The sequence below is a fragment of the Atta colombica genome, unplaced genomic scaffold, assembly GCF_001594045.1.
Source record: "Atta colombica isolate Treedump-2 unplaced genomic scaffold, Acol1.0 scaffold30, whole genome shotgun sequence".
Classification (NCBI taxonomy): Eukaryota; Metazoa; Arthropoda; class Insecta; order Hymenoptera; family Formicidae; genus Atta; species Atta colombica.
This window is the reverse complement of record NW_017259404.1, coordinates 773,891-785,523: the sequence shown is the minus strand read 5'-3', so window position 1 is coordinate 785,523 and position 11,633 is coordinate 773,891. Positions and strand designations below refer to the sequence as shown.

The 11,633-nt window shown below is 29.8% G+C and overlaps 2 protein-coding genes across 5 annotated transcripts in view; one reads left to right on the top strand and one right to left on the bottom strand.

Moving 5' to 3' along the window:
- LOC108690231 overlaps nt 1-3,072 on the top strand; it is a 4,077-nt gene extending 1,005 nt beyond the window's left edge. Inside the window, exons 3-5 of the mRNA XM_018197418.1 lie at nt 266-477; nt 1,336-1,695; nt 2,725-3,072. Coding sequence (XP_018052907.1) covers nt 266-477; nt 1,336-1,695; nt 2,725-3,072 — 920 coding nt within the window. The remainder of the gene's footprint in view (nt 1-265; nt 478-1,335; nt 1,696-2,724) is intronic.
- Nucleotides 3,073-3,585: 513 nt separating this feature from the next.
- Nucleotides 3,586-8,394, bottom strand: LOC108690222 (ninjurin-1-like). 4 transcript variants are annotated; one of them, XM_018197409.1, is made up of 4 exons: nt 8,282-8,307; nt 8,163-8,190; nt 6,859-7,207; nt 3,586-4,390 (listed from the first exon to the last, which is right to left on the bottom strand). In XM_018197409.1, exon 4 carries the CDS (start codon nt 4,352-4,354, stop codon nt 3,680-3,682), a length of 675 nt encoding a protein of 224 aa, XP_018052898.1. In that variant the 5' UTR covers nt 4,355-4,390; nt 6,859-7,207; nt 8,163-8,190; nt 8,282-8,307; the 3' UTR covers nt 3,586-3,679. The 4 variants fall into 4 exon arrangements, with proteins under 4 accessions (XP_018052898.1, XP_018052896.1, XP_018052897.1 ...); XM_018197407.1 differs by lacking the exon at nt 8,163-8,190 and having other exon boundaries at nt 6,859-7,256; nt 8,282-8,394; XM_018197408.1 differs by lacking the exon at nt 8,163-8,190 and having other exon boundaries at nt 8,282-8,394.
- Nucleotides 8,395-11,633: the final 3,239 nt, after the last annotated feature.

The following is an 11,633-nucleotide window of genomic DNA, read 5'->3' as shown; positions in this document are numbered from 1 at the left end:
GAATTATTTTTTATTCCAACATCTAATTTTGACCTCCTTTTCACTTAATATTATAATATTATAATAAATAGTTGTATAATAATAATAATAATTAATTGTGTATTCACTTGTATGATTTTTATTTAATATTGTAATATTATAATATTAATATTTCTTTGTATATATTTATACGATATATATTTTAGCACGAGTACACGCGTGCAAATGCATGTACTTAATTGATGTCTCTTATAAAAAGATTTTACATGGTCAATCTTATTTCCAGATGCTCCGTCGGCGGTGAAGCTGCATCTCGCACTCTTACAATACCCAGTGATCGAGTTCTACAGCTTGTCGCAAGACGGCGAACATAATAGAGATGCGTTGATAGCCTTAGCTTGGCTGGTAGGAACGCAGGATGTCCTCACTGCCATCCTTCGAGCGAAACTGGTCGATGGCGTCCTAGGTGCCGAATGCTCACATGTAGATTCATCGGAAGTCAGTATCAAATCTTTTAACGTAAATACATTGAAAATAAGTGAAATCTATTCTCACTGTAAATAAAATCTATAAATGAAATCTTTTTTTAACTAAATAGATAAAGTGTAGCGAATCATAAAATGTCGATTTTTCTTGCGGTCTTTCGTACTAAAGAGAATCAGATTGTACAATTTGCTTGTATTTTTGCTTATATTTTCCCTGTGTGCTTTTGTTAAATAATTAACAATTAAAGCCATTGAACACTGCTGACTTTTGTATAGATAGCGCGGACTAAACTGAGTTGTAAAGTCCTTTACCATTTTGTAAGTTTTGCAATGGTTAATGAGATATTAATTACTAAACATTGCCGAATCTTGGTCTTTAATATTTTTTTACTCAAATACTATCAACTTTACAGAAAAATAGCAAGAGACAAAAATTGTTTATTTTTTTCTCATAAGGCTTTAAGAATTTTTTAAGAATTTTTTATCAACTTTTTAGTGCTGCATTTTCTTATCGATAACTATTTTTACCAACGAGAAAACACGGTATAAAAAAATTTTGAAAAAATTCTCAGAATTTTATGAGAAGGCAAGAAGCAATTGTTGTTTCTTGCTATTTTTCCGTAAAGATGATTGATAATATTTGAGTAACAAATTATTGAAGATATTCAGCGATCCAATATTCAACGATTTTTAGTAATTAATATATTGTATAATCTTGTTAACTATTGCGAAAATTGTAAAATGGTAGAGGACTTTTCTCAGTTTAGTCCGCTCTATTTACACAAAAGTGTCTGATAAAAATACGGACGTCTTGTATATAATATCTTTTCATATCAAAGGAAATTCATTTATATATCAAAGTTCTATCCAGCCTCTATTAATTGTCACACCGAACAATCAGCCGTTATCAACAAGCGCCCAGCTTAGCAATATCCTGCACTTGAATGCCACAGTAAATCTAAATTTGCGAGAGATCAATGAGTTGATCTGCGAGAGGGCTAAATTAATATCTAAAGTGCACGCGGCGAGCATCAACGTGAGTGGTTTACCACACTTGAGCGTGTCTGAATTAGTGTTGACGAAACGCTTCTCTAGAATACGCATTCTCGACGATGGAGCAGATGAAAGCGAGAACGATCGGCGACGGCTGCGAGAATTCCGCGAGGCCGGGATTTTACTTGACGTGCGCGCCAAATGGCTGCGGAAGCGGCACGTGTTCTTCGACTGGATGGTAAATTTTACTCTTTGAAACTTTTAGGGTAGTTCATGAAGTCCATTCTTATTTTAAGACTTAAGTCTTAAGTAATCTTTTAAAGCACTAATGTGACTTTCTGGGCTAGTTCGTTCTTTTTTTAGAACCTTTTTATAATAATGTCTTAATAATACGGCTTTCTAATTTTATTCATTTTATAAGACTGCTGTAGTTAAAAGCCTTAAATATAAAAGTCTTAAATATAAGAATCGACTATACATATCTGCCTAAAAGGGAATCTCATTCTGAAGAGTGAAATCTTATTCTTAAAGATTGAAAATTCAACCATTCTTTTTCTAGATAGGGTTAATTTTCACTCTTCAGAGTGAGATTCTACTTTAAAAAGTTTAGAGAATAACGACAGAAAGACGACAGACGTAATGAAGAGTCGTTCATATCAAATCTTTTCAACAGCGCAAAAAAGCTCTTTCTTTCTCTTTCTCTTCTTTTTATTACAACATGGAAAATAAGTTTGTTATAATAAAGAATGTTTCCTAAGAATTTATCGTGATGATTAGAGACATTTGAGAAGCATACATTAGAGCATTAAATGTCACAGAACCTAGCAGAATTTCAGGAGAGAGGAAGAAAGAGAGATACAAACAAGATGAAATTTGACTTAAGTTAAATTGAAAGACAGAAAACAACTTCTTCATTCATTGCAATGCAAATTGTTTTATTCTTTCTCTAATAAAATACAAGTAAAAAAAATTATCAATTGGTAAAAAAAAAACAATATAAAAATATTTATGTTGCTTTCATACTCGTAGAATTTACTCTTAGTTGTTTTATGGAAAAAGATCGACTATTATTGGAAGTATTAACTGTTGCTTCTCACATAAAATAATTCTTAAAAATCTTTTCCAGTTTTTTACATGATAAAAATAAAAAATCGTTTGGAATATTCAAATTGAGTATCTGGAGATAAGAATCAGATAATAAATGACAAAAAAGTTCTGGTTATATTAATTTTGTAATTAATGATTGCAATAACTCATTGCATTACAGGCTACAGTGATTCAAGAGCACAGAAGATCTACAGAATTGAATTCGAGAATAATCAATACGCGTGAACTCGCCGCATTTAGCTCGCTGTTACGTCACGTAATTAGAGACAAACTTCGAGATTTCAAATCCGAGAAGATGGTAGGTGGCGGTGGTTCCAAGAACTGGTCCTTCAATTGCCCATCTCGCGCGCACAGAAGTCAATGTAATAATGCGGAGGCGCAGAGCTGGTTGAACGATTTGAACGAGCGCCAAGAACGTGAGGAGGAAAATTTTCAACGAAATAGACAACGACTGGCCGACGAATTGGAGGAAATGTTGAAGTTGATACCGTTTGTCATTCGTGTTTGACCGATATGTTATCATGTATCATTTCATAGACGTTTATATTACATAAAAAAGAATTATTTATTATTATACAATAATATTTCATTACTTATCACTCTGAAATAAAAAAGTTGTTTAAATTAAATTAAAATTATATGTCACTATAAATTATTTGTGTTGAGTTTTTGCATGAACAGGTGAAAAATGAATGAATGATTGAATATTTAATTAATGAATGATTGAATGTCCAGCGTGCAAAATTATTTACTTACTATCTAAAATATTTTCATCGGAATCTAAAATATTTTCATCGTTTTTCGCTAATAATGACAAAATATTGAAGAAACATTCATTGAGAAAAGATTCGCATAACTTTTCGTTTCTGATGTAAATCAATACAACTGCAATAAAAAAATCTTTCGATATTCAATACATCGGATGATTAATATGCATTAAAATAGCAATAATAATACAAAAACGTTATGAAGTTTCTATTATGAGATCATAAACTTGTTGATATCACTTTAAAAACATTGGAAATATTTTATCTGGTCATTTACTTTACATAACGATTACGTATCTTTGAGAGAAAGAGAGAGTACATCAAGAGTAAAGAGAAAAACATGGAATTTTATGTCGTGACGGCAACCGTTTGATCGACAACACCGAATGACGAAATAAAAACATTGAATATCGTGACGAGGAAGATCCCAATAACTGTCCAATTGTTGGCCTTGTTCGCCTTACACATTTGCTCATGTTCCTTGACATTGTAGACGCTGTTCCATATTAGACCAATGCCCACAGCAATCTGTAGGAATAGGCTCATGCTGATCATGACGAGTGACGGATAGAAGTACGGATGCCGACCATCAGTCTGGAGAACGTAGCGCATCTGATTCGCGTTTGCGGACAACAGCGCCAGGTCCATCATACCTTGGGCCAGGGTCTTTTTGTGCTGGTAGACATTCACGTCCGGAGTGACGACCTGTATGGCAGGCGCAGGAGGAAAAATGTTGCTGGACCAGTCGGATTGCGTTCCCACGGGCAATCCCAGTCCATTTTTGCTGTCGAAGCCAATCGGCGCAGATTTTTTATCCAGCACGTCGGACTCCGCTACAGTGATCGAATCCGGTCCCCGCGGATTGTCGGCGAGATTTTTGTCATTCTCCGAGACGAAGCCAGCGCGTAGCCCGATGGACGGCACTTCTGCCTCTGTGTCGATGGACGTCAGGGGCCTCGATACCTCGTCGTTGATCTCATCCAGATACAATATTTCATCATCGCCAAGCTTCTTTTCATTCATGTTGGAGAACTGTAGAGGATCGGTTGAAGAAATCACCTGCGAAACAATGTAATTTTTCATATCACTTCAATTTTTACTCTCTCATCATTGCTTGAAAAAACATCATTCTACAGTCAGAGAAAAATATATCAACAATAAAGGATTATACAACTATATAGATTTATACGGGATGTCCCAAAATTTGCGACTCAAAATATTATATTATGAAAGTTCTCGAAAAAATATAAATTACAGAAGTATTTACAATTTTCTAAGCGATAGTTTTTGAGATATGAAGATTCGAAATTGGCTTAGAGATTATATGTGGTTAAATGTTTGTTTCTGAATAGGACTTCCGACCACAATAACGAAGATATTCTCGGGTATCAGAGATAAAGGCATAATGATGATAAAACATAAAAATGATAACTATACAAGTGTTATACGTAGAATTAATGTACACATATAGTTGAATAGACTATTTTATAATTATTACATGTGTATAAAATTTATTCAACTATAAAGTTTATTCAACTATATGTATATATTAATTTTATATATAAAACTTATAAAGTATAATTTCATAAAATTTTGTGTAAATTTTATATAAATTTTGTTATGTTATAAAATTAAAAAAAAAACAATAGAAATTACAAAAAAAATAAATAAAAATTCTAATTCATTTTTAATGAAAATTAAATTAATTAAGAATCAAGTTTATGAGAGCCAATGCTGGATGTAGTTGCAATCAAGTTTTATTATATATAACAATTAAATGAGTAAAACGTTTCGATCCTTGGTTTGGATCCTCTTTAGTAATAATACATAATTGATAAACTAAAAGATATACAAAAATGTAATTAACGTTAAATGTACTTAGAAAATTAGATTGTATTAAAATTTACAAAAATATTGTTTGTTTTATATATGAACTGTGTGTAAGTCAATTCATATCCATATGTCAAAATTGTCAACTAGATTTCCAAGTTTACTAAATAATGAATTACATTAATAATATAAATATATAATAAATAAAATTGAAATTAGAGTGATGGTAATTAATTAAAACTTATATTGATGTTTGAAGATTGGCATATTATACGAAATTAACAAAGCGCTTGGATCTAATGATAACGTCACATAATAACACAAATTGGCCTTCAATAAAATTATGGAAGAGAGAAAAGCATCAATTAAAAAAAATTAAAGTAGCGTATAACGGATCCAAAAATTCTATGTCACTTTATACATTCTTTGTATTTCAGGTTATTTTTCTGTTTATATGTATGTAAATCATTTCTATTAATCGTTTGTTGAAGAACCTTTCTATATTAAAAATTTTTATATTCTTCCAATCGAAATCATTCCTGTCTATGTGCCGTAATAATCGAGTGTTGTGATGTTTTCCAATTAATATGGTTCCTATATTCCTTAATTCTTGTCTTTAACATCCTTAATTTTTAATTTCTAAAAATTGATGCTTTTCCCTCTTCTATAGTTTTATTGAAGATCTATTTGTGTATATATTGTGTGACAAACGTTCTCATTAAACCCATGACAAGTGCTTTATCAACTTTGCACAATATGCCAATCTTCAAATATCCATGTAAGTTTTAATTTAATTAATTTCCATCAATCTAATTTTAATTTTATTTATTACATATTTATACTATTAACGTAACTTATTATTTAATAAACTTGGAAATCTAGTGAACAATTTTGACATATGGATATGCGAATTAATTTATTCACAATTTACATTAAGACGAACAATATTTTTGTAAGTTTTAACACAATTTAATTTTCTAAGTATATTTAACAATAATCTTTTTGTTGTATATATTTTAATTTATCAATTATGTATTTGCTGAAGAGAATTCAAACCAAGCATCGAAACGTTTCACTTATTTAATTGTAATATACAATAAAACTTGATTGTAATTACATGCAGCATTGGTTTTCATAGGCTTGTTATTCTTAATTAAAATTTTAAAAAATGCTAAGTAAATTGAATAAACTATTTTATACAATAATTCTTGCAGTTACAGAATAGTTTATTCAACTTGTACGACACTTCTACACATAAAACTTATACAATTATCACTTTTATAGTTGCCATCATTGTTTTTTTTTTCGATTGATCATTTCACTTTTTGTATCGCATTACTACATATTTATTTCTAACAACTGTCACCATGAATCGCGACTAATTGCTATATAAAACACCCTCACTTTTGTGTCTTTTAAGTCTAAAACGTAACGTCCTTTGAACGGCTAAACTATTTCATTCAATTGTTATTATAATGTATCACTTTTTCTTCGTTTCATAACTTCTTTTGCTATTTTAGCTAGCACTTTGTAATTACATTCCTTGCGATTATACTTTATAACTTTTAATTTATAATTCGGCAATTTTAGTTTTTATCCGTTAGTCGCTCAACAAGTGTGTCTTTAAAAAAACGTAATCGAGTATATTTCTTTAGCAATTAAAAAAAATTATTTTTTTTCTTTTATCACTCACTCACCGTATTTTAAAACACTGTAAGTGTCTTCTCTGACTTTACAGAACGAACAAAGGATTTACGATGTCGGTTGTCCGAGTGTCCGATTCGATGTTCTCCGATCTACTGATCTCGTCGCCGCGTGCGGCAACTGATTCATCCATCCTCACGTCATGATCGCCATACGACATTATACTGGGAACGTATCATGGCCGCGTGGTTTCCCCGGGTTTCATGTCATAGGAAAACATACGTGATCGTTACCGTAATTAAAGCTACGTACGGTCCGGTAAGCTATTAACACTCGTTGTAAAATTCTTCCTATCTTCTCGTAGAATCTTCCTCGTAAGCTACAATCGCTCTGCAAGATGAACTAATGACATAATTGAACATTTTGTTTTTTAATGAGCGCAATCTTGATCCTGAAAGAAAGAAACTACCATAATTAATCTTTCGAATTGTTAGCTCCTGTTATTTTTATTATTATGTCACAGTTAGATATTATAATTGCTAAAAATTGCCGAAAATTGATCTTCAATAATTTTTTACTCAAATACTATCAACTTTACAGAAAAACTGCAAGAGATAAAAATTGTTTATTTTCTTCTCATAGTTCTAAGAATTTTTTTTAGAATTTTTTTAGAATTTTTTAATACCGTATCTTCTCATGTTGATAAAAAATTCTTAAAAAATTCGTAGAATTCTATGAGAAGAAAATAAACAATTTTCGTCTCTTGTAGTTTTTTTGTATAGTTGATAGTATTCGAGTAAAAAATGATTGAAGACCAATTTTCGGCAATATTTAGCAATTAATATTTTGTTAATTATTACGAAAATTGCAAAATGGTGGAGGACTTTCTGTCTCAGTTTAGTCCGTTCTACATATTCACAAACTCCGTCAGAAGAATTATTAGATATCCTATATATAATACAGTAGTAAACAATCTAATTACTAGCCTATTTACTATTACCTATTATTTTTGTGTATATCAGAGTTAGATGCTATATAATTTCAATTATGATTTATAATATATATCCAGATAACATTTTGCTGAAAATTTACTTAAAAATATAACAAGCAATTTGCCAACAAGGAAGTCCTCATTTGAGTTGCAAACAAAGAAATACACAAACTGTAGAATAAAATAGCTTTGTGACAACAATTGTGGTAAAAGTGTTTTGATTATGGCAATATTCCGGAAAATTGAAGCAATTTTGCTTATCATTAAAAAAAGTACAAATGTTAATTTGGCAAAATTATGGTAACATGCAAGCAAAATTTTATTTAGCAAATTAGCAACATTATGACATATAAGAAGAATAATTACACTGCTTTGCTTTTGCACGAAATGTAATCTGGGTAATAGTAAGTAACACATTATAATATAATAAATAATGATATATAATAATATTATAATCATTATAATAATATAATCTAAATATATACATATTTTAAAGTCGTTCCTTCTTGAGGGAATGATTTAACGAAACTAGCTATGAATTTTCAACAAAACACATTTGACATTTAATCGCACTTTATCCTGTTTCATGCATCGCGAATGTTTTATTGATAATATAGAGAAACGGAATAGAATCCGACGACATCAGTTCACGACTGTCGCGTGTACTGACCATGTTGTCTCGGCCGTGATTTACAGTCACGCTCAAGGTCTTTTTCCGAAACGGTTCGTGGAAGGGAGAATGGCAATGATCCAGGAAGGCACATTCGCGGATTCGTCGCTATAAATACAAATACGTTGTCCGCATTTATTCTCCCGCTTCAGTCGCTATAATTACAAGTGCATTTTTTGCAAATACTTGCTTCGCGTGATAATGATATTCATAATATTCATGAGACACTTACAATTTCTGCATCCTCGATCTACAGGTACAAAGATGGTGATCTACATCTGTCCCGCCGATCTAGAATATAATTTTGAGAAAGCGTCATCGGGTGTTTCCCGAGGCTCGTCGGACTTTCCGCGTTACATTTACATGACGCAAATTGACGCGCGCGGACAAATTACTGCGGGAAATTGATGATTTCGAATACGTGTATGGACCCGATAGAATAAAATTGGCAGAAATTCTGAATTAAATCATCTACATGACCTTCTTTCAGTTACTCTCGTAACATTATATATTCCATTTATTCCAGTATAAACAGATTCTAAAGTCGTTCTTTGGAAAAAGCTTCAGTCATGCCTCTCGCAAATGCTGATTATGAGATAATTAATAATATGTGTAAACACCAACTAACAATAACATTACATCAATGATATATCTATATGTATATAAATTTCTCATTTAATATAAATATGATGTGTGTAACATATGTTTTACGTAACAACTAAGTAAGAAATTGTAACAATGCCGTATAATATTAATTTCCTATTCAATTTACTGTTAATTAGTGTTTACTGGAGTAGAGTAGGAAGATATAATAATTATGAATTAAATTAAATACAGGTATAATAACAAGGCTATGAGTCAATTAAAATGAATAACATTTAATATTTAAAATTAGATTAGTAAAAAGTACAAACGTTTCGATCGGATCATTCTCAATGTTAGAAAAATAATGTTACAATAAATGTCGGATTCTTATATTACAAAAACAGTGTTCTGTACGTTATAAAATAGATTTAAAAAAAATATAGATACGTATCAAATGCTTATATCTTCCTTTTTTATTACAAATATATCCAATATATTAAGTTCCATTGAGATATTAAAAGTGAGACGTTGAAATCGCTCAATATCGGAATGCTCGTGATACGCATTTTTCTTCAATGAAAAGCAATCTATTTAAAAGAAAGTTCTCAAAGAAATCAATTTTTAAGTAACGAATACAATTAATAAATAATTATAGTGTATAAAAGAAACCATTAACAATTAAAAGTAGACGAATAGAAGAAAAAAATTTTTTAAACATATAATACATAGAAAAATCGTTATGAGTTATATTAATATCAATTGCAAATTAAATAAAAATAAAAAATAAAAATGAACAAGTCAATAAATCAGTGCATATTAAAATACAAAACTATAAATGCTTTCTTCAGTCGAACTGTTGTGAATCAAAAATTAAAAGAATAGTGCAATAGATTCAGAAATTTTATAAGCTATTGTACTGTATTAGAGCAAAGAAACGTAGAAAGTGTAATCGATTGTATCTGATACTGTCGACAGTAACTGACAACGTTATGAGTTAAAAAGGAGATAAAGAGACAGTAATATGTGTGATAAGGGAAAGGAAATGTATGATGTTAGAATATAATTTTCTGGCAAAGATTTTGTATCATTTTGCTCCTTAATTTCATGTTTCTATCTTTTTATATGGACCATTTCCGATATTAATTTCTTGTGTAAGAGAATTCAATATCTAAAATTTCAATGTTATCCCACTTAAAATTGTGATTATGATCAATGCGGTTGGAAGTCACCGATGGCGATTTAGACCTTCTATTAATATTGGAAGCATGTTCCTCTAATCTTGTCTTTAATTGTTCGACCCATGTAACTAGCATTGCAATTATCATAAGAGATCTTATAGACTACGTTTTGATTGCATAATGGATCCAACTTATCCTTTCCTTTTTTTATGCAATTTTAAAGTGAATTTGAAATAGAATAGGCGAATTTATAATTGTACATATTAACAATTGGAGAATTTCTCAGATATGGATTTCACGTAAGGAATTGTGAAAAACTTCTTCTTAACTTTTTTGTTAACAATTCTGTTAATATTATTCATATAAAATTTAGTTCTTTTTTATATGGAGGAAAAGATTAAAAAAAATATTGATAGCATTAATTAGATTAGTTTGCTGGAAACATGAATGACATAAGCGTATTATTTTATCCACAAACCCATAGATTACGCCTCTCTTGTAATAAAGGGGATACTGTGAATTAAAATTGAGAAATCTGCCGGAAAAAACTTTCTCCTTCCCCTTTCCACATCTATTTATCTTCTTTTTAATTCATAATTGTCGATGCTACACATTTCTCTGCTCTAATACAATGACTTAAAATTTTTGTATCCATTGCATTACGCTTTTAATTTTTGACTCACAACAGTTCGACTGAAAAAAGTATTTATAGTTTTATATTAATATGCACTTTTATTGATTTATTGACTCGTTCATTTTTAATCTGCAATTGATATTAATATTAACATAACTCTAACGATTTTGCTATGTATTATACGTTTAAAAAAATTTTGTCTTCTGTTTGTCTATTTTTAATTATTGTTAGTGGTTTTTTTTATACACTGTAATTATTTATTAATTGTATTTGTAACTTAACAACTGGTTTCTTCCGAAAACTTTCTTTTAAGTAGATTACTTTTTATTGAAGAAAAATGCAAGTATCATGAGCGTCCTGATTATATTGAGTGATTTCAACTTTTCTCACTTTTAATATCTCAATGGACCATATATTTGTAACAAAGAAGGAAGACATAAGCATTTGATACGTATCTACATTTTAAAAAATCTACTTTATAACGTACAAAACTGTTTTTGTAATATGAGAATCCGATATTTATTGTAATATTATTATTCTAACATTGAGAATGATCTGATCGAAATGTTTGTACTTTTTACTAATCTAGTTTTAAATATTAAACTTAAATATTATTTAATTTTATGTTTTAAATATTATTCATTTTAATTGGATCGTAACTCTTGTTATCTATATTTGATTTATTTTCATTGAGCCATATTAATTTATATTTTAATTATGAATTAAACAATAATAATAAAAATAAATGTAGATATAATAATAAATATAAA

What these genes read in the sequence shown, in the direction of transcription:
- LOC108690222 (XM_018197407.1), bottom strand. Translation starts at nt 4,354, where the DNA reads ATGAATGAAAAGAAGCTTGGCGATGATGAAATATTGTATCTGGATGAG.